Source organism: Anomaloglossus baeobatrachus, chromosome 4, assembly GCF_048569485.1.
Source record: "Anomaloglossus baeobatrachus isolate aAnoBae1 chromosome 4, aAnoBae1.hap1, whole genome shotgun sequence".
NCBI lineage: Eukaryota > Metazoa > Chordata > Amphibia > Anura > Aromobatidae > Anomaloglossus > Anomaloglossus baeobatrachus.
In genome coordinates, this window is record NC_134356.1 from 14,122,642 (window position 1) to 14,146,091 (window position 23,450).

At 50.2% G+C, this 23,450-nt stretch overlaps 2 protein-coding genes across 2 annotated transcripts in view; both read right to left on the reverse strand.

Moving 5' to 3' along the window:
- Positions 1 to 269: 269 nt before the first annotated feature.
- LOC142302581 (E3 ubiquitin/ISG15 ligase TRIM25-like) lies at positions 270 to 2,551 on the reverse strand. The gene has a single exon (XM_075343683.1). It carries the CDS (start codon positions 2,542 to 2,544, stop codon positions 649 to 651), a length of 1,896 nt encoding a protein of 631 aa, XP_075199798.1. The 5' UTR covers positions 2,545 to 2,551; the 3' UTR covers positions 270 to 648.
- Positions 2,552 to 8,406: 5,855 nt separating this feature from the next.
- The window catches only part of LOC142302211 (E3 ubiquitin-protein ligase TRIM7-like), a 63,406-nt gene continuing 48,362 nt past the window's right edge, over positions 8,407 to 23,450 (reverse strand). Inside the window, 5 exon segments of the mRNA XM_075343303.1 lie at positions 8,407 to 8,544; positions 15,891 to 16,606; positions 16,744 to 16,983; positions 16,986 to 17,492; positions 17,495 to 17,647. Of these exon segments, the coding sequence (XP_075199418.1) occupies positions 8,407 to 8,544; positions 15,891 to 16,606; positions 16,744 to 16,983; positions 16,986 to 17,492; positions 17,495 to 17,647 (1,754 nt within the window).

Below are 23,450 nucleotides of genomic sequence, written 5' to 3' on the forward strand. Positions count from 1 at the left end.
GCTAAAAATTGAACATCAGGTTGTTCATCGTACCCGGGGTTGCACACATCGCAGTGTGTGACACCCTGGGAACGATGAACAGATATTTTACCTACGTCCTGCGGCTCCCGCCGGCAATGCGGAAGGAAGGAGGTGGGCGAGATGTTTACATCCCGCTCATCTCCGCCCCTCCGCTTCTATTGGCCGGCTGCCACTTGACGTCGATGTGACGCCGAACGTCCCTCCCACTCCAGGAAGTGGATGTTCGCCGCCCACATCGAGGTCGTATGGACGGGTTAGTATGTGTGACGGGGGTTATTCGTTTGTGCAACACATTCAACAAATTGAACGTGCCGCACATACGATGGGGTGGCGGGTACGATCGCATATGATATCGTATGCTGGATCGTATGGTGTAAAGCAGGCTTAATTACAAAAGGTTGTACAACTTTTAAAGGAATTTCTATATGGTTGGAAATTGTTCTGAGGAGCACGAGCAGAATAATCTATCGGCTATTGTAATTGTTATTTGGAAAAAAAAAGTGAATAACGGTAAAAGATGCAACAAAAACATTTCATATAAAAACACCCCTAAGGAAACAAATCCTTCATGAAGATCTTCTCCCTGGCTGAATGTTTCACCAATGATGTATTCTGCTCCCTGTGATGTCAAGAGTTGCTGGGTAGAATTCTCCTTCGATGCTGGTTCCTCACAGCTTCTCCTCCTGATATCTTTATAGAACCAGTCCATACCCACAAGGTAGCATGAAGGGGCTCAGTGAAGGTGGCAGTGAAGGTGTGTAAGTGTCTGATGGGGTCACACAGCTCATAAAAGGACAGCTGCCCGGTCCCATAATCCAGACAGATCCTGACTCCATCACTGGTGATCTGCTGAGGTAACCGGATCTCAGTACTGTCAGGTATCACCGAATACTGATTATTATGCACCTGCCTGCCAAATAAACCCCAGGACTTGTTATTATATCCAATGTATGACTGACCTCCTTTCCTGGCTATACTGGGGTAACACATCCCCACTTTCCACCTCCCGGACCCACTGATCTCCACATCCCAGTAATGTCGTCCTGAGGTAAATCCTTTATTGCTCATCACCTGATTATCCTGGAATCTCTTTGCTGTTTCTGGACGATTCTGTCTTGTTCCTGTGCAGGTCGCAGTTTTCAGGTAGTCTGATATAAGGAGATTATTATGAGCCGTGTTTACATCCAGTAATATGTCTGCAGGACCCTCCCCATAGATCCCTCCCTCCATTACCTTCTCCCGATCACCCCTAGTCCTGGCTATTACATCACTGCCTCCATATTTTATACCTGAAAAATGTGAAACTTGTGTGTAACTGGTCACAGATCGGGCAATGGAGGGCTGTGCTGTAATTACTTTTGTTCTTTTAGGTGAAATGTTCTGTAGAAATGTCATTATATCACGGAAACCTGCATCTAACATCCCTCTAATTATATCCACATCTATATCATGTGTGTTATGTCCTCTTGTGCCCCCATCACCTCCATCATGTCCTCCTGTGTCCTCATCACCTCCATCTCGTCCTCCTGTGTCCTCATCACCTCCATCATGTCCTCCTGTGTCCTCATCACCTCCATCTCGTCCTCCTGTGTCCTCATCACCTCCATCCTCCTCAGAACCACACAAGTTACTGGTGTCTGGATCCTGTAAGATGGTCAGTGGATCAGTCATGTTATACAGCTCCTCAATGTGCCTCATCTTCCTGGACAGCTCGTCCTTCTTTAGTTCCAGCTTCTGGATCACATCAGATAGTGACACCTTCTCTTCCCGTCTGGAGATCTCACTCAGGACCTTCTTCTCCAGGTTGTCTACCCTTCTCCTGATGTCTGTAATCACGGCAGTGACTCTTTTGGCTTCTCTAGATGCTTTTTCTTGAAATTTTCTCTTGCGCTCCTCCAGACTCCGGACTTTTTCTTCTGTCTTCTCTCTATTCGTAATCAGTTTCTGGAAAACTTTTCTCAGTTTCTTCTTCTTCTTTTCAGAGGCCTCATCCAGCATCTCCACCCGATGTCCTCTGTGTTTTCCAGCCAAACTGCAGGACACACAGATACAAGCAGCGTCCTCAGTACAATAGTACTTTAAAAGTTCTTTATGGACAGAACATTTCCTTTTCTCCAGAGAAGTGCTGGGATCAGTCAGGACGTGTTCTGGTCCTTTGCTGTGAACCCTCAGGTGATTATCACACAGAGAAGCCTCACAGTGTAGACAGGATCTAACAGCAGGTGCAGGAGAGTCAATACAGTAAGTGCAGAGGATCCCGGTGATCTCCTCCTGATGTGACTGAGTAGACAGAAAACGTTCTGCTACATTACACAGAGTTATGTTCCTCTTCAGCGTCGGCCGCTTGTTGAACTTCTCTCTGCAGTCAGGACAAGAATAAACTCCAGACTCGTCCTGTGTATCCAGCACACGATCAATACATTCCCGGCAGAAGTTGTGTCCACATCTCAGGGTTACAGGATCTGTATACAGGGTCAGACAGATGGAACATTCCAGATCTTCTCTCAGATCAGCAGATGCCATGGCTTGGGTTATTTTCAGGAAACGAAAATGAAAGTGTTTGTTATAGGGTGTATATCAGGAAATATGACATTGCATAATCTGCGGCTGAGAGCCTGTTAGGCTAAGTTCACACTTCCGTTGTTTTGCATCAGTCACATGCGTTGCTTGACGCATGTGACTGATGCGTTGTACAACGGATGACAATGGTGACAAAGAAAAGAATTTCTTTGTCGGACTCCGTTGTGTGCGGGGGCGGAGCTGAGGACGTCAGTGCCGCGGTCTGCATGGCTGGGGACAGGTGAGTGAGTGAGTGAGTGTGTGTGTATGTATGTGAGTGTGTGTGTATGTGTGTGTGTGTGTCTACATGCGTGTGTACATGCGGAGTGCGGGAGGGGGCGGAGCGTGAGGGGGCGGAGCCGAGCGGGGCCGTGGAGCTGAGGACGTCAATGCCGCGGGGACTGCAGGGCTGGGGACAAGTGAGTGAGTGTGTGTGTGTGTGTGAGTACACATGCGGAGTGCGGGAGGGGGCGGAGCAGAGTGGTGAAGTGTCGGCCTCCTTGCACACTGTATCCAGGGTAAACATCGGGTGTAAGCAAAGCACTTTTTGCTTGGTTACCCGATATTTATCTTGGATACCAGCTTAGCGCGGCCTCCCTGCACCCGTAACCACTGTAAATATCGGGTAACTAACCAAAGCGCATTGCTTGGTTACCCGATGTTTATCCTGGTTACGGGGGCGGGGAGCCAGAGAGCGCATGCGCAGTGAAATCCTACGGATCGCGCTGCTCAGAAAACGTTACAGGCTGCGTTGCTCCCGCCCGGCGGTCAGTTAAAAAACGACTGACCACGACGCAGCGGATGCAACGCAGCATCATCAGTCACAATCCGTCACTAATAAAAGCCTATGGGGAAAAACAGGATTCCTGCAAAATATTTTGCAGGATGCCGTAATTCCTCAAGGCTACGGATTGTGACTGATGCAAAACAACTGAAGTGTGAACTTAGCCTTAAAGGGGTTATCTGGCTTCTTTTGACTTTTTTTTTTTTATTACCCTATTGGGCTACATTGGGGCAGGTAAGTAGATAGAGACCACTTACCTGCCCTGCTGTCAGCCCCTCTCCCCCGGCTCAGAGTGGTCATGTGACCGCTCCTACCGCGATTTTGCTGCTTCCGGTCATTTCATGTCAACATGGGCAGGGCCATGTTGACATGCAAATCTGGAACAGCATGTCGCCTCCCTGCTGGGCGAGTACAGTCCGATGAGCCCCGCCCCCTTCCCTGCACCCTCCCACACATTCCCCGCACCCCGTACTCTTCCCATATCCTCCCCCTGCACTGCTGTGGGGTCCGTGACCTGGGGGCAAGGCCTGGCAGCAGCTGCCGTGGTGTCAGCGCCACTACTGGGCCCCCTGCTCAGGATCGCACATTCCAATGTACCGGCATCACAGATCACAGATGCCGGTACATTTGAAAGCGCTGATGAGAGGGAGCGCAGCGCTGCTTCTCCTCACTGCCCCGCTGTCTGTGCTCTCTTCAGCACAGCGGTGACGTCACTACTGTGCTGATATGGCCAGAGCACAGACAGCGCGCGAACGTGCAGGAGCGGCGGGGACCGAGGACGGGTGAGTATGTACTCCCTATATGTATTCCCTATGGGGGTACGGGAGTCGGTACTGAGCGCTGTGTGTGCGTGCGGTGCAGAGCCATATGTGTGCAGTGCAGAGCCATATATGTGTGTGTGTGCGGTGCAGAGCCATATGTGTGTGTGTGCAGAGCCATATGTGTGCGTGTGCGGTGCAGAGCCATATGTCTGTGTGTGTGTGCGGTGCAGAAGCAAGGTGTGTGTGGTGCAGAGCCATATGTGTGTGTGCGGTGCAGAGCCATATGTGTGCGTGTGCGGTGCAGAGCCATATGTGTGTGTGTGTGTGTGCGTGCGGTGCAGAGCCATATATGTGTGTGTGTGCGGTGCAGAGCCATATGTGTGCATGTGCGGTGCAGAGCCATATGTATGCGTGTGCGGTGCAGAGCCATATGTGTGTGTGTGTGTGTGGTGCAGAGCCATATGTGTGTGTGCGGTGCAGAGCCATATGTGTGCGTGTGCGATGCAGAGCCATATGTGTGCGTGTGCGGTGCAGAGCCATATGTGTGTGCGCTGCAGAGCCATATGTGTGCGTGTGGGGTGCAGAGCCCGATGTGATGTGGGGTGCAGAGCCCGATGTGGTGTGGGGTGCAGAGCCCGATGTGGGGCTGTTATTTGCAATACTGTAGTGATAACAGGTCAGGTGCTGGGGAAGAATACTGACATGGAATGTGTGTGCAGGGGGCGCGGCTGGACACTGGGGGGGGCTGGACACTGAGGCCGGGCGGTGCCAGCTCTGACTGAGGTTTTGCACAGGAAGTGGTCATGTTTGCTGGAGCTGAATGTAAACACGGAGCTGCAGAGAATAAAGGGTGAATTCAAGAGGAACAAAAGTTAGAAAACAAAATATAACAATGTAGGGGTGTTTTATATGACAATACAGCACAGATTAGCTTAACAAAAATTTTTGAGTTTATGTCGGACAACCCCTTTAACCATTTTACGCCAGAGCCACTCTTCACCTTCCTGACCCGGCCAATTTTTTAATTTCTGACAAGTGCCATTTTATGCTCTGGAGCTTCAATGGATCCCAGTGTTTTATAAAGTGTTTTTTTTGTAACATATTGTACTTCATGTTAGTGGTAAATTTAGAGCGATTTTTTTTTTTTGCATTTATTTGTGAAAAAAATGAGAAATTTGACGACGTGTTATTAAAATTATGCAATATTCAAACTTTTAATTTTTATGCCCTTAAATCTGAGCGTTGTGTCACACATAATAGTTAATAAATAATGTCTCTACTTTACATCAACGCAATTTTTGAAACATAGTTTTTTTTGTTAGGAATTTAGAAGGGTTTAAAATTTATCAGCAATTTCTAATTTTTCCAACAAAATTTACAAAGCCTATTTTTTTTGGACCACATCACATTTGAGATGACAGAAAATACTGAAAAGTGACACCATTCTAAAAACTGCACCCCTCACACTGCCTAAAACCACATCCAAGAAGTTTTTTAACCCTTCAAAGGCTTCACAAGAACTAAAGAAATGGGTAAGGAAAAAATTAAAATGTTACTTTTCCTGCAAAAATGTAACTTTAGCTTCAAATTTGTATATTCAAAAGGGTAAAAGGAGAAAAAGAAACATAAAATTTGTTGTGCAATTTCTCCTAAGTAGGTCAATACTAGAGATAAGAGAACCTGTTCAATAAAGGTTTGCCAATTTCAAATTCGGTACGAGCCTTAGCTTGTTCGTTTGGGCTTGGTAACCTAGAGCACTTTGCCCAAAAGTCGGTAATGTTCGTTTTCTGTCCCCAAATGCTGGCTCGGCTTTTCCAATGCTTTTTTAATAGCATTTTTAGCTTTTCTATAGGATTGTGCTGCTGTCTGATGTGGGATGTGTAAAATCAGTGGAGGAGGCCGAGGACTGTTGACCGGGAGAAGGATTTTGGTGCGTGGCACTTTTTTTTTCTTCTTAACTTCATTTGTGGATGATGCAGCAGCCAATCACGGCACAGCAAACATCCACAAGGTTCAGACTGAAGGGAATTGAAGATTGGTTGCTTCGTCACATACCCATGTGCATGCAAATCGTAGACATGTTGTGTCATCGCCATTTTGTGAATGTTAAGCATTAGGGACGGTGCTTGTGTCAGGACTGCAAGACAGTTCGCTTAGTTAGGGGTTTAATACAAGGTAGTTGAGATAGATGGGAGAGCGATAGTTTATACTAGGGACGTGCAGTGTAGGGAAAGCTGTGTGCCACAAATCGGCACATTTCATGATCGAAATAGGGTTTGGTACTTGTACTTCTTGCTAAAGATTTGCCAGTGAAGCATGTAAATAGGTATTGCAACGTATTACTGCCTGTTCAAAATTCTGCAAACACAGTTATAGGTTTTGTTACTTGTTAGTGCCTGGCCTAAAAAAGGTGCAAAGGAAGTATCTAAAAAGTGTTTCTTTGCGACTTTAATTACCTGCTCAAAATTCTGCAGTGAAATATATGTATAGTTAAAACAGTTGCTTCCTTCTGCTCAGGCAATGTTCCCCAACTCTGAGGACTGGTTTCTCCAGCAGGACAATGCGCCATGCCACACAACTAGGTCAATCAATGTGTGGATGAAGGACCACCACATCAAAACCCTGTCATGGCCAGCCCAATCTCCAGACCTGAACCCCATTGAAAACCTCTGGAATGTAATCAAGAGGAAGATGGATAGCCACAACCCATCAAACAAAGAAGAAATGCTTACATTTTTGCACCAGGAGTGGCATGAGGTCACCCAAAAGCCGTGTAACAGACTGGTGGAAAGCAGCTAAGATGCATGAAAGCTGGGATTATAAATCATGGTTATTCCACAAAATATTGATTTCTGAATCTTCCTGAGGTAAAACATTATTAGTATTGTTGTTTCTAAATGATTATGAACTTGTTTTATTTGCAATTGTTTTGTTATTTTGACCATTTCTCATTTTCAGAATATAAATACAAAAAGTTATTGCTTAGAAATTCGGAGACATCGTCAGTAGTTTATAGAATAAAAGAACAATTTACATTTTACTCAAAAATCTAAAGAGAAAAGTCAGAAAAACTGAAAATTTTGCGGTGGTCTCTTAATTTTAGCCAGAGCTGTGTGTATATATATATATAAAAAGGACGTTTCCTCTGGTTGACGGATTCAGGAAAATCATCTGTCTTTGCCTTAGGCGGGCTTTGCACACTACGACATCGCAGGTGCGATGTCGGTGGGGTCAAATCGAAAGTGACGCACATCCGGCGTCACTTGCGATGTCGTAGTGTGTAAATCCTAGATGATACGATGAACAAGCGCAAAATCATCGTCATCGTATCATCGCTGCAGCCTCCGACATTTCCATAATGCCGGGGGAGCGACAGGTACGATGTAGTTCCTCGTTCCTGCGGCCGCACACATCGCTGTGTGTGAAGCCGCAGGAGCGAGGAACTTCACCTTACCTGCCTCCCGGCTGCAATGAGAAGGACGGAGGTGGGCGGGATGTTTACATCCTGCTCATTTCCGCCCCTCCACTTCAATTGGCCGCCTGCCGTGTGACGTCACTGTGACGTCGCACGACCCGCCCCCTAAGGAAGGAGGCGGGTCGCCGGCCAGAGGGACGTCGCACGGCAGGTATGTGCGTGTAAAGCTGCCGTAGCGATAATAATCGCTACGGCAGCTTTCACTAGATATCGCACGTGCGACGGGGGCGGGACTATCGCTGCAGCATCGGTAACACATTGTTACCGATGTTGCAACGTGCAAAGCCCGCCTTAAGGGCGCTTTACACGCTACAATATATCTTACGATGTGTCGGCGGGGTCACGTCTTAAGTGACGCACATCCGGCATCGTAAGTTACATTGTAGCATGTAACAGCTACGTGCAATTGCGATTGAACGGTAAAACGTTCATCGCATGCACGTCGTTCAGTTGCTAAAAATTGAACGTCAGGTTGTTCATCGTACCCGGGGTAGCAGACATCGCAGTGTGTGACACCCCAGGAACGATGAACAGATCTTACCTACGTCCTGCGGCTCCCGCCGGCAATGCGGAAGGAAGGAGGTGGGCGGGATGTTTATATCCCGCTCATCTCCGCCCCTCCACTTCTATTGGCCGGCTGCCGCGTGACGTCGACGTGACGCCGAATGTCCCTCCCACTCCAGGAAGTGGATGTTCGCCGCCCACATTGAGGTCGTATGGACGGGTAAGTACGTGTGACGGGGGTTATTCGTTTGTGCGATACGTTCAACAAATTGAACGTGCTGCACATTCTGCTCCCTGTGATGTCAAGAGTTGCTGGGTAGAATTCTCCTTCGATGCTGGTTCCTCACAGCTTTTCCTGATATCTTTATAGAACCATCACATACCCACAAGGCAGCATGAAGTGGCTCAGTGAAGGCGACAGTGAAGGTGTGTAAGTGTCTCTCCCTTCCTCTTCTCAGATGTCCAACATCTGGGAAGGTGTCACATCCTAGCAACACATCCAAAGGCCAACTCCTGTGATATGGAGATTAGATGAGCTGTGAACAATGGACACAGGATGACCCCCTGCCGTGACCCTGTAACAGTAGTTCCTATCTCATTATAAGGCTATGGAAGCCACCAGACAGAACGACTCCAGTAAAATATGGTTACTATCTCGCGAGCTGTACGTCCGATAAATACGGCAACCATAAAAATGGTGTCTCCGCATGCGGACGATGCTGGCACACCTTTTTTTATGGGAGTGGGACCTTGGGAAGTACCCCAGGCGTGATATTGGCCAGTGGGGAACTAGCAGACAAGCCATGAGTCCTCTCGTTTTGCAGCTAAATTCATAACTGTCAAAATGAGAGCATTGGCGTCCGCCTACGATGTTCCCAGGCAAAGTTATGATTAATAATCCCTTGTGAATATTATTCTGACTCAAAGCAGGGGGAGTGGCAGTGCTTCCCTTCACGAGGTCACGAAGGTAGGAGGGGACCTGGATTAAGCCAGGATTGATAAACACAGTTCGGACATTTTAGCTTGTTCTTTGCTCGGGGATCTGGTTGGGAAAGACCTGTGAGGGAGTTCCGGAAACCTGGTCTAACAGCGCCCCCTGTGGCCCAACGCACAAGGTAACTGCTTGAACTGTATGCCTGTTTGTAATCCATACCTTGCCTGTAAATGTACTCTGACCTAACTGTATATTCTGTAGATTCCCTATTGTATATATTGTAGTTTCTAGTGTGGCTTAGGCCGATTAAATTATATAATTAATCTTGGGCTGTTCTGTTATCTTGATCTTGAATCCCACGTCGGTGTGTTTGGTTAATAGTTACCGTAAATCGTTTGGTGGCAGCGAGTTTGTGCCAAGGATCATTGTGGGGCAGCCAGTGAGATTCGGGGAGGTTTTCATATATTCCGTCCGCGGAGGTCGGGGGAATATATACCCTACTCTCACCGGGAGCCCTTCAAGCGTCGGCACAGTAGAATAGCGTCCTCCTTGCTTATTGTCGGGCAATTCCATAATTGGCCTGACTATAAGAGGGGCGCTAGAGAGCACGTCACGTGCTCTGTCTGTCAGTCGGGAGGTATAAAGGAGGGGTGTGACTCCCGCTTGTTACCCCCCAATCCTCCTGACATATTGGTGGCAGCGGTGGGATCGAGATAATAGTGTGTGAGTCTGAGACCCACACTCCCAGACACTAAAGACTGCCAGCAGCAGCTGTGGCGGCTGGGGTCTTCAAACCAGACCAACACTAGCGTGTCAGAGTGCAGATACTGTAAGGTGTGTGGGCGCATCAGGTGGCAGTTCTGTGTCAGTGACCAAAGTCTGCAAGAATGGCAGAGAGCACCAGGGGCCGCAAAGCTAAGGAAATGGCCGATGCTCTGGCCAGAGGCGAGGAGATGGAGGACGGGTCTGTGGACAGCAATGAGGAGGTTGTCCACGAGCCCTCCAAAAGCCTGACGCCAGAGAACAGCTCTGCAGAGGACATCGCTCAACCTGACACTCATGGACAAGATGAGGAGCAGCTCCCCCAAATGTCCTCAGGGAGCCAGATGCCAGTCCTCCGCTCTGAAATGGACAGTGAATCACCTGGCTCTGCAGTATGCTGCAGATCACCACTTGCCAATCCACCGGGCCTGACAGGCTCGGATAGCCTTCTACAAATGGCTATGGCCCTACTCCAAGCTGGAGACCGGGAGGGTTACAAGGACCTCATGGCAGAGCGCAAGGCAGAGCGTGAGGCTGCAGAGCGAGAGCGCCAGGCAGAGCGTGAGGCTGCAGAGCGAGAGCGCCAGGCAGAGCGTGACCACCAGCTGCAGCTATCTCAGCTCCGGCCCTCATCAGCCACCCGTGACCTTCGAGACACCAAACTTCCAAAGGTCCGTGTTGAGGACTTCCCAGTGCTGGAGAAGGATGGAGACTTGGACTCTTTTCTGACTGCCTTTGAACGGACTTGCCGGCAGCACCATCTGGACAAGGACCACTGGGCCAAATACCTGACCCCCCGTTTAAGGGGTAAGGCCCTGGATATCCTTGGGGACTTGCCTGCTGAAACAGATCAGGGCTATGACACCATCAAGCAGGCCCTGATCCAACAGTACAATCTCACTCCGGAGTCCTACCGCAAGAAGTTCCGGAGCCTACAGAAGGGACCAAAGGACTCCTGGGCTGACCACCGGCGGACTCTTGCCCGAGCTGCCGACCACTGGACCTAAGGCCTGCAGCTTACCTCCGGACCGGAGATTCTGGACTTGTTCATCACGGAGCAACTTTTGTGGAACTGCCCTGAGGATCTCCGCCAGTTCATCCGAGACCAGAAGCCAAAGGGGTCTACAGCTACAGCTGCCCTGGCAGATGACTACACCAACAATCGGGCCCCTGAGGCCAGGAGAGCGGCCGCCAGCAGCACCTGGAGAGGGGGTAAGATGAATTCTGCGACTGCCCCACCTGCCCCTAGACTGCAGGGGGGGTCCCCTTCAACTCCCTCTCCAGGCCCGTGGCAGAACCAAGGCGGTACCACCAGCGCAACCAACCCGGACACTTCAAGGCCATGTGCCCTCAGCGCCCCAAGGCCCCGTCCCCGTCCCAAAAACCGCCCACGGTGTTGTGTGTGGGTGGGGGTGGTGGTAGGTCCCTGGACAACTTCCAACCTGTCACCGTTGGCCGATCTATGACCATGGGACTGCGAGACTGCGCCGCTGAGGTGACTCTGGTACGGCCTGAGATGGTATCCCCCAAGACTTGGTACCCGGAAAAACCCTCGCTGTCTCCAGGATTGGAGGCATTGATCCGGCGCTGACCGTCGGCAGCCTTTATTTGGACTGGGGCGCAGGACGAGGGGTGAGGGAGGTGGGGATAACTGATCGGATTCCCGCCAAAGTGTTACTTGGGACAGATTTGGGGCGGATAACCTCCCAGTTTGAGGGCCCCGAATCCCCAAGGGCTGATCTTTCAGCCAGTACGGACATCCCCCCCGACAATGTTGACGTGTTATCTATGCATGATGTAAGGGAGGAGGGAGTGAACTCTGATTTTTCTGCTTACACAGACACCATAGACACACACACAGCCGCAGCTGTGACAGGGGAGGGGGTTGGAGAGGGGTGCGACAATGCCTCTACAAGTGTTCAGCCAGTGAGCTGGGATCTGTTGCCCTCTGCAGGGATAAGCAGAGAGCAGGGTACTGCAGGGGGAGAACCAGGGTGTGGGGTGGGGGCTACCACAGCAAATGCGGGGTCCCCAGAGATTTCACAGCGAGGTTCGGTTGCTGCAGCGGGAAAACAGGCAGGTGAGATTGGGGCTGGTCCAGGAGCGGAAGTGCTCCCAGGTAAGATCTCGGTGCAAGGTTCCCCCACAACGGGGTGTCAGGAAGCCAGGTAGGTCTGCCTGAACCGGCGACTTGGTCAGGAACAGAGGAGGAGCAGGCACGACCCACGGTAGCAGCGGCTGTGGCCGCTGTTACCCGCAGTGGGAGTGCTGGAAGCCAAGGGACCTCCCGGAGGTCCGATAGCTCTTCCCCTTCTGATCAAGTGGCAGCCAAGTCAGGTGGGGGCTAGGACACAGGTCCCGGGGTACTGACCGAAGATGTGACAGTCTCGTCGATTCTGGCCACATCCAGTCAGGGGTTTCAGGCAGCGTTAGAAGCTGATGATAGCCTGAAAGCTCTTAAGGAGCAGGCGGCACAGCCTCCCTCGGACCCGGAGCGAGTGGTCTGGGACCAAGGACGGCTGTACCGGGTCACGGTCCAGCAGGGTTCACCGGAGGCGTGGCCCAGGGACCGACAGTTGGTGGTACCCTATCCGTTCCGGACGGAGTTGTTGCGGATCGCACATGAAATTCCGATGGTCGGACACCTAGGGATCGCTAAGACCAAGGCCAGGTTAAACCAGCATTTCTACTGGCCAGAAATGGGGGCCGATGTGGCTGCCTACTGCCGTTCGTGTGACATCTGTCAGAGTGTGGGGAAGGTGGGGCCACGCCCCAAAGCCCCACTGGTATCTTTGCCCATCATCAATGAGCCTTTCAGGAGGGTGGCTGTGGATCTGGATGGTCCGCTGGCCATCCCCAGCAGCTCCGGGAAATGCTTCATACTGACGGTAGTAGACTATGCCACCTGGCACCCTGAAGCGGTGGCCTTGTCGTCCATTCGGGCTGACAAGGTGGCCACCGCATTGCTGGAGATTTTCTCCCGAGTGGGTTTTCCCCAGGAAATGCTCACCGACCGGGGGACCCAATTCATGTCACAGCTGATGGAGGCCCTCTGTAAGCAAGTCCAGGTGCAACATCTGGTGGCCAGCCCGTACCATCCACAGATTAATGGCCCGTGTGAGCGGTTCAATGGCACCTTAAAGCAGATGCTCAAGATGTTGGTTGACTCCCATGGGCGTGACTGGGAGCGGTATCTCCCACACCTGTTATTTGTTTACCGGGAGGTTCCACAGGCCTCAACGGGGTTCTCACCTTTAGAGATCCTGTATGGGCGACGTGTGCGGGGCCCCCTGGCTCTGGTGAAAGAGGTTTGGGAAGGGGAGTTGGCCCCCCCTGGAGTGTCGGTCGTCGAGTATGTCATGCACTTCCGGGACAAAATGCAGGCCTTGAAGCAGCTGGTGCACGACAATATGGCTCAAGCCCAGGCCGATCAGAAGTGGTGGTACGCCCAGAATGCTTGTGAGAGGACCTACCAAGTGGGTCAGAAGGTGTGGGTACTGGTCCCCGTACCATAGGACAAGTTTCAGGCAGCCTGGGAAGGCCCATACCTCGTGTACCAGCAGCTCAACCCTGTAACATACCTGATCACCCTGGATCCTGCCCGTGGAAGGCGGAAGCCCTTCCATGTGAACATGATGAAGGCACATCATGAGCGGGAGGCATGTGCGCTTCCCGTGTGCAACCTGCCCGAGGAGAGAGAGGCGGAAACCCTCTTGGATATGCTAGCCCAGGTTAGGGCAGGTGGATCCATTGAGGATGTGGAGGTTGGCCACCAGCTTTTAGAGGACCAACGGTCCCAGCTGTGGGCCACCCTACACCCCTTCCGGGTGTTGTTTACCAACCAGCGCGGAAGGACTGAGTTGGCCGTCCATCACGTGGACACTGGGGATCATCCCCCGATCCGGCGTTCAGCATATCGGGTCTCCCTGGAGGTGCAGCAACATATGCGCCAGGAGATTGACGAGATGCTGAAGCTGAGGGTGATCCAGGCATCCAACAGCGCTTGGGCTTCGCCTGTAGTCCTCATCCCTAAGAAGGACCGAACCACTCGGTTCTGTGTGGACTACAGGGGGCTCAATGCTGTCACGGTCGCCGATACGTACCCAATGCCACGCATCAATGACCTGCTCGATCAGTTGGCCGGGGCTCAATACCTGACCATCATGGATGTGAGCCGGGGATATTGGCAGATCCCCCTGACTCGCAAGGCCAGGGAACGCTCTACCTTTATTACCCCATTTGGACTGTACGAGTCCACGGTGATGCCAGCGGCTGGTCAACACCCTGCTCAAGGGACTTAAAGCCGCGTACCTGGATGATATTGCCGTCTTCAGTTCCACCTGGGAGGATCACCTAGAGCATCTAGCACAGGTGCTCAGGCGGATCCACCAGGCAGGTTTGACCATCAAGCCGGGGAAGTGTCAGCTGGCCATGAGCGAGGTCCAGTACCTGGGTCACCGGGTAGGCGGGGGAGCTCTGAAGCCGGAGCTTGAGAAAGTGGAGGCCATCACGTCCTCGCCCACCCCCAGGACCAAGAAGCAGGTGATGTCCTTCTTGGGGACCGCTGGGTACTATAGGAGGTTTGTTCCACACTATAGTAGCCTGGCGAAGCCCCTGACGGACCTCACCAAGAAGAAGCTGCCCTCGGCAGTCGATTGGACAGTGGACTGCGAGACAGCCTTCAGGGCCCTAAAGGGTGCCCTGTCCAGCCTGCCAGTACTACAGGCAGCCGATGCGGTGCTCAGCCAGGTGGACTCGGCGAGCCAAGGAGAGGTCGTGGACGGGCGCACGGGGGAACACCGGAGTGTGCTGCCCCCTAGCTCTCTCAAAAGGGGGGACGTGTGAGGAAAATCCTGGGATATGAAGAGGAATTATGATTTCCAGTCATAATCGCTCTCATCACTCCGTGGTAGTGCCCCCTCCCTTCTTCTTCTCAGATGTCCAACATCTGGGAAGGTGTCACATCCCAGCAACACATCCAAAGGCCATCTCCTGTGATATGGAGATTAGATGAGCTGTGAACAATGGACACAGGATGACCCCCTGCCCTGACCCTGTAACAGGAGTTCTAATCTCATTATAAGGCTATGGAAGCCACCAGACAGAACGACTCTGGTAAAATATGGTTAATATCTCGCGAGCCGTACGTCCGATGAAAACGGCAACCATAAAAATGGTGTCTCCGCATGCGGACAATGCTGGCACACCTTTTTTATGGGAGTGGGACCTTGGGAAGTACCCCAGGCGTGATATCGGCCAGTGGGGAACTAGCAGACAAGCCATGAGTCCTCTCGTTTTGCAGCTAAATTCATAACTGTCAAAATGAGAGCATTGGCGTCCGCCTACGACGTTTCCAGGCAAAGTTGTGATTATTAATCCCTTGGGAATATTATTCTGACTCAAAGCAGGGGGAGCGCAGTGTTTCCCTCTGAGGTCACGAGGTCACGAAGGTAGGAGGGGATCTGAATTAAGCCAGGATTGGTAAACACAGTTCGAACATTTTAGCTTGTTCTTTGCTCGGGGGTCTGGTCGGGAAAAACCTTCGAGGGAGTTCCGGAAACCTGGTCTAACAGCGTTCCCCCCTGTGGCCAGACGCACAAGGTAACTGCTTGAACTTTATGCCTGTTTGTAATCCATACCTTGCCTGTAAATGTACTCTGACCTAACTGTATATTCTGTAGATTCCCTATTGTATATTTTGTAGTTTCTAGTGTGGCTTAGGCCAATTAAATTATATAATTAATCTTGGGCTGTTCTATTATCTTGATCTTGAATCCCACGTCGGTGTGTTTGGTTAATAGTTACCGTAAATCGGTTGGTGGCAGCGAGTTTGTGCCAAGGATCATTGTGGGGCGGCCAGTGAGATTCGGGGAGGTTTTTATATATTCCGTCCGCGGAGGTCGGGGGAATATATACGCTACTCTCACCGGGAGCCCTTCAAGCGTCGGCACAGTAGAATAGCGTCCTCCTTGCTTATTGTCGGGCAATTCCGTAATTGGCCTGACTATAAGAGGGGCGCTGGAGAGCGCGTCACATGCTCTGTCTGTAGGTCGGGAGGTATAAAGGAGGGGTGTGACTCCCGCTTGTTACCCCCCGATCCTGGTAGTGTCTGATGGGGTCACACAGCTCATAAAAGGACAGCTGCCCGGCCTCATAATCCAGACAGATCCTGACTCCACCTCTGGAGATCTGCTGAGGTAACTGAATCTCATTACTGGGATGTGTCACTGAATACTGATTATTATGCACCTGCCTGCCAAATAAACCCCAGGACTTGTTATTATATACAATGTATGACTGACCTCCTTTCCTGACTATACTGGGATAATACATTCCCACTTTCCACCTCCCTGACCCACTGATCTTCACATCCCAGTAATGTCGTCCTGAGGTAAATCCCCTCCTGCTCATCACCTGAGAAGACTGGAATCTCTCTGCTGTTTCTGGACGATTCTGTCTTATTTGTGTCCAGGTCGCAGTTTTCAGGTCGTCTGAAATAAGGAGCTTATTAGGAGCCGTGTTTACATCCAGTAATATGTCTGCAGGACCCTCCCCATAGATCCCTCCCTCCATTAACTTCTCCCGATCACCCCTAGTTCTGACTATTACATCACTGCCTCCATATTTTATACCTGAAAAATGTGAATCTTGTGTGTAACTGGTCACAGATCGGGCAATGGAGGGCTGTGCTGTAATTACTTTTGTTCTTTTAAGTGAAATGGTCTGTAGAAATGTCATTATATCACGGAAACCTGCATCTAACATCCCTCTAATTATATCCACATCTATATCATGTGTGTTATGTCCTCCTGTGCCCCCATCACCTCATCATGTCCTCCTGTGTCCTCATCACTTCCATCATGTCCTCCTGTGTCCTCATCACCTCCATTTCGTCCTCCTGTGTCCTCATCACCTCCATCTCATCCTCCTGTGTCCTCATCACCTCCGTCCTCCTCAGAACCACACAAGTTACTGGTGTCTGGATCCTGTAAGATGGTCAGTAGATCAGTCATGTTATACAGCTCCTCAATGTGTCTCATCTTCCTGGACTGCTCGTCCTTCTTTAGTTCCAGCTTCTGGATCACATCAGGCAGTGACACCTTCTCTTCCTGACTGGAGATCTCACTCAGGACCTTCTTCTCCAGGTTGTCTACCCGTCTCCTGATGTCTGTAATCACGGCATGACTCTTTTGGCTTCTGTAGATGCTTTTTCTTGAAATTTTCTCTTGCGCTCCTCCAGACTCCGGACTTTTTCTTCTGTCTTCTCTCTCTTCGTAATCGGTTTCTGGAAAACATTTCTCAGTTTCTTCTTCTTTTCAGAGGCCTCATCCAGTATCTCCACCCGATGTCCTTTGTGTTTTCCAGCCAAAGTGCAGGACACACAGATGTACGCAGCGTCCTCAGTACAACAGTACTTTAAAAGTTCTTTATGGGCAGAACATTTCCGGTTCTCCAGAGAAGTGCTGGGATCAGTCAGGACGTGTTCTGGTCCTTTGCTGTGAACCGTCAGGTGATTATCACACAGAGAAGCATCACAGTGTAGACAGGATCTAACAGCAGGTGCAGGAGAGTCAATACAGTAAGTGCAGCGGATCCGAGTGATCTCCTCCTGATGTGACTGAGTAGACAGAAAACGTTCTGCTACGTTACATAATGTTATGTTCCTCTTCAATGTCGGCCGCTTGTTGAACTACATTCAGGGCAGGAATAAACTCCAGACTCGTCCTGTGTATCCAGCACACGATCAATACATTCCCGGCAGAAGTTGTGTCCACATCTCAGGGTTACAGGATCTGTATACAGGGTCAGACAGATGGAACATTCCAGATCTTGTCTCAGTCCAGACTCTCCCGCGAGAGATGGTAGGGAGCAGCGAGGATATTGTCCCCTCCGTGGGTAGGCCCGGTGGTGTAACGGGGAGGCTGGATGGCTGAGGTGCAGGGTTGCAGGGACAGCGCAGCGCGGTGCCGGAAGTCACTGGTGTACTCACTCAGACAATCAATGACAGAGTCTCTGGTAAACCAAACGGCCGGATGGACGGGTTCCGCAGCCGGCTGCAGTGTTGTTGTGCTCTCCCCGGACGGCTGATGGTGGCTGTCTTTCCCTGCACCTTTTAGAATGTTCTGACTCCTGTAGTTACCCACCGGTAGTCTGCTCCCCGGCGTATAAGTGCCGTAGGAGCTCGTTTTGCCCGCAGGAGCTGGCCCTTGGATCTCTAGCCTGTGGCGGTGGCTGTATATCCTCTCGGTGTGGACTGTTGCCTTCTGTCGGGTCTTGGTTGTTGGGAATCCCCTGGGGTTCCTGTCACACTCGGATTTGACTATTGTTGGCGGCTCCAAGCCTGGTCGGGGTCCGATGGCCCTGCCTGTGTGCTTAGCTTCACTCCACTCTCCGGTTCGGTACCGGCGGGCCGCCGCCTGACCCCGGTCATACGGTTCTGCAGAGGTCCACTACCTCCTGCAGACGGCCACCACCATCTGCCAACCTTGCTGTCAGTGCCTGGGCTCCGACCCAGACACTTGCAGTTACTGTCCTCTCACTTTCACCTCCAGACTGAACTCACTGCTTTTCCCGCCTCCAGGCCTGTGAACTCCTCGGTGGGTGGGGCAAACCGCCTGGCTCCGCCCCACCTGGTGTGGACATCAGACTCTGGAGGGAGGCAACAAGGGTTTTTGGTTGACTGTTGTAACTGTCTAGGGTGGGGGTGTGTATGTTGGTATGTATGTGACTACCTGGCTAGTCCAGGACGTCACACAGATGCCATGGCTTGGGTTTTTTTCAGGAAAAGAAAATGAAAGTGTTTGTTATAGAGCATATATTAGGAAATACGACATTGCATAATCTGCGGCTTTGACAGTCTGTTAACCCTTTTATGCCAGAGCCACTCTTCATCTTCCTGACCCGGACAATTTTTTAAATTCTGACCAGTGCCATTTTATGCTCTGGAGCTTCAATGGATCCCAGTGTTTCTTAAAGTGTGTTTTTTTTTGTAACATATTGTGCTTCCTGTTAGTGGTAAATTTAGAACGATTTTTATTTTGCATTTATTTGTGTGCATTTGCATTTATTTATATGCTGCGCTAGAGTTTGTGTCCAGTCCTGGAGAGACCATTTGAATATTTTGCAGAGGGGCATGGCAGCTATAAGTCCCCTTACTTGAAAGCAGCCAGACTGGCTTGCAAAGTCTCCATAAGGAGAATAGTGTTCCTCCGTGGTCCCCACAAAAGCTTCTCATGAGCCAGATCAGACACCCCATACTTTGCACTGACGAGGGGCAAGCACCCCGAAACACCATGTCTGCAAATTGGGATTCTGATCTGGCATGTATATCCTAAATTATATGTAAAGGATTGTTAAAAATCCACATTTAACTTTTAGGATCGCTACTTCCAATAGGTGGCGCTGTGCTAGAGTTTGTCTCCAGTCCTGGAGAGACAATTTGAAAAAAATGAGAAATTTGACGACGTGTTTTTTAAAATTATGCAATATTCGAACTTTGAATTTTTATGCCCTTAAATCTGAGCATTGTGTCACACATAATAGTTAATAAATAACGTCTCTACTTTACATCAGCGCAATTTTTGAAACATAGTTTTTTTGTTAGGAATTTAGAAGGGTTTAAAATTTATCAGCAATTTCTAATTTTTCCAACAAAATTTACAAAGCCTATTTTTTTTGGACCACATCACATTTGAGATGACAGAAAATACTGAAAAGTGACACCATTCTAAAAAGTGCACCCCTCACACTGCTTAAAACCACATCCAAGAATTTTTATAATCCTTCAAAGGCTTCACAAGAACTAAAGAAATGGGTAAGGAAAAAATTAAAATGTTACTTTTCCTGCAAAAATGTAACTTTAGCTTCAAATTTGTATATTCAAAAGGGTAAAAGGAGAAAAAGAAACATAAAATTTGTTGTGCAATTTCTCCTAAGTAGGTCAATACTAGAGATAAGAGAACCTGTTCAATAAAGGTTTGCCAATTTCAAATTCGGTACGAGCCTTAGCTTGTTCGTTTGGGCTTGGTAACCTAGAGCACTTTGCCCAAAAGTCGGTAATGTTCGTTTTCTGTCCCCAAATGCTGGCTCGGCTTTTCCAATGCTTTTTTAATAGCATTTTTAGCTTTTGTATAGGATTGTGCTGCTGTCTGATGTGGGATGTGTAAAATCAGTGGAGGAGGCCGAGGACTGTGGACCGGGAGAAGGCTTTTGGCGTGTGGCACTTTTTTTTTCTTCTTAACTTCATTTGTGGATGTTGCAGCAGCCAATCGCGGCACAGCAAACATCCACAAGGTTCAGACTGAAGGGAATCTCTGATTGGTTGCTTAGTCACATACCCATGTGCATATAAATCGTAGACATGTTGTGTCATCGCCATTTTGTGAATGTTAAGCATTAGAGAAGGTGCTTGTGTCAGGACTGCAAGACAGTTAGCTTAGTTAAGGGTTTAATACAAGGTAGTTGAGATAGATGGGAGAGTGATAGTTTATACTAGGGACATGCAGTGTAGGGAAAGCTGTGTGCCACAAATCGGCACATTTCATGATCGAAATAGGGTTTGGTACTTGTAGTTCTTGCTGATGATTTGCCAGTGAAGCATGTAAATAGGTATTGCTACGTATTACTGCCTGCTCAAAATTCTGCAAACACAGTTATAGGTTTTGTTACTTGTTAGTGTCTGGCCTAAAAAAGGTGCAAAGGAAGTATCTAAAAAGTGTTTCTTTGCGACTTTAATTACCTTCTCAAAATTCTGCAGTGAAATATATGTATAGTTATCATGTTAGTGGTGCCTGCTGAAAATTTGCTATTGAACAAGCTAAAAAGGTCTTCTTGGCACTTTATCGTATCTGCTCCAAATTACGCAGTGAACCGCATTTGTAGGTAGTCGTAATTTTTTAGTGCCTTCACAATACGAGATAAGTAACACCCCACGGTTCAGTTCGCCAAACCAAATGAGGGGTATGTTCACCAAACCTTTATCGAACCAAACTTTGAACTTTTTCGAACCCCATTGAATTCAATGTGAGGCCAAACGTAAGGCACAGAAAACACCTTTAGGTAGGTCCAACAATCTTCCAAAAGAGCAAAAATATGTTTTACAGTCCAACACCTTTGTTTTGGTCTAGCCATTAGCTTCTTAGGCTACTGACAGAAGAAATATGGAAGTGGATGAGAGACAGGTGTAGGGCTGGTGCTCCCATACCCCTACCAGTACAGACAAGACACAACTTGGAGACGTATGTAGTAGCCTCGACATTAAAATTCTTCCAGGGACCCAGTAGTAACATCAATTGTCCCCCTCCCTAGAGGGTGTTAAAAGAGCAGGGAAAGATGGGTGCAGCATAGGTCTGTGGGCCGGCATTAGAATTAGAAAAAGGAAGATATGTTACAATGACTAATGTAGCCCTCTTGGTCACAGAATCCTGGCACTACCCACAACACATAAGTTTTACACTCATTTTGGAGTATCAACATTAAAAATCCTTCCAGGGACACAGCGGTACAGTAGCATCAATTGCCCCTCTCCCCATAGGGCTTTAAAAGAGCATGGTCCATGCAACACACAGGCCTGTGGGTTGGCATTTTAATATGAAAAGCTGAGCAAACAGCAAACCTTCCTTCTGCAGCAGTGCATCCAGGACGTAATACTGCCATAGAAATTGCAGTACAACCAAGTTGATCCATGCAGTGAATTTGTGATGTCACTCAGACGTATTGCCACTGTTACGAATCGGCACCGCCATAGCCGCAAGCAGCCTGCTGCGGTTCCAGTTGCGCCCAGGCGACAGCTGCCATTTTTGGCCGTGCCTCGGGTTGTCCAGCTGGCTGCTTGCACCTCCACGTCTAAGTGTGCAGAGGCGGCTAGTGCGCATGTGTGTGCCGATTTACCCCAGCCGGAGCCTAAGTCCAGTGTTTCGCCTAGTGAGCATGCTCAGCCTGATAGTGCCATTTCTGAGGCTAAGTCCTCGGTTCGGGCTACTGAGCATGCTCCTACACTTAGTACGAAAAGCCTCTTTGCACAGGTACTTGGACTGCGTGCTGTGTCTACGTCCTGTGTTGTGCCTACTGAGCATGCTCAGGCTGATAGTCTGATTTCTGAGACTGTTGTCCAGGCTACTGAGCATGCTCAGGCACTTGATGCATTGGAGGCAAAGTCCGGGAAGGACTTCACTGGGCATGTCCGTGAGGTGGCAGGCCCTGATAGGCCAGAGGGCATCAGGTGTCCTGATGATGTGGCCACTCCGGACTGGCTCGCAGAGGCCCGGCCCTATGACACGACACCTCACCATTGGTCGTCAGACGATGACTGGTGAAGTGTTTGGGGCGTGGCTGCCATGAGGTCATCAGTGATGTGGCGGTTGAGGATAGGCCGCTTGTGATGTCGCTGATGACATGGCACTCTGCTGTGGGACCCTCGAGGTGCCATTGTGGTCCACCCTGGGTTTGGGGCGGACCCAGGTTATAAAAGGGGCTGGAGACAACATGGAGGTGCGCAGTCTTCACATTTGCTCAGTCAGAGCACACCACCATGTTAGAGCCTCATTGCGGCATAAGCCTATGTTGGGAAGCGGTAGGTAGGGTTAGGCGAACGGTGCCTGTCACGCCAAGATTCGTGGCTCAGCACATCAGGGTCAGGCGCCATGCTTCCCTCCTGCCGTTCCAGTCTTGCTGTAGCAGCCCAGTGGCGTTAACTGGGCTGCGGCTGCTGCGCCTCCTGTCCGATTGTGCCCCCTACGTACACGGACAACGCACCTGCTGCGCCACCAGTCCGGTTGTGCCTCATACGCGCACGGACAGCGTACCCCAGGACCCCTGTGGAGTTAACAATCCTCCTCGGCTTCCCGGTCAACGCTACTGGTGTAATCATCTGGGCTGACGTGTCCTTCACATACATGGCCAGTCGAGAGGTGATCAGAAACGCTAATCGGAGGACCGCTCGGCCTGACGTGTCCTACACACGTGGCCGACAGTGCGCTTTCGTGGCGGTCTTCTGGTCAACGCTACCTGGTCACCACCCGACCTGACGTGTTCCCTGCACACGTGGTTGGTGTAGCGCCAGGTGCACCAAAACACTAACCGGGTTGACGTCCGGTCTGACGTGTCCCTACACACTGGACCGGTTCCCAGATTCCCTGGGTTATCTCAGAGCCATCCAGCTCTATAGTCTCCGCTTAACCCTCAGGTGCCAGCAGCTCCTTTGTCATCTGGAGCACGGTGGGCCCCGACTGACTATTAGGATATATACCCCCTTGGTTCTAATCTGCCGGTCCCCCCATAACAGCCACCTTAGGTTTGCACTCTAATCACACTTGACCTTCCTTAGCTCCAGGTTCTGTGGAGCCAGTCATTTATCAAACTTAGTCACCAAAGTACAGAGAGACGAGCACCTGGATATTCCTGATGACATATTTCAAGCACCCCAGGGGGCTGGGGATGTACTCGTCACTGGCCCGTCGTAGGTCAGGCATTTCATGGGTGGTCTGGCCCGGCTTCGTGGCCCCGAGGATGTCACAAAGGAGGGAGATGAGATGAAGGTGGGTGATGATGAGGAGGCACTGGGGATGTTGAAGGGATGGAGGAGATGGTAGGTGGTGAAAATGGTAGGGAGGTAGGTGATGGTGGGAGATGATGGGAGTAGTAGTAGTCTTT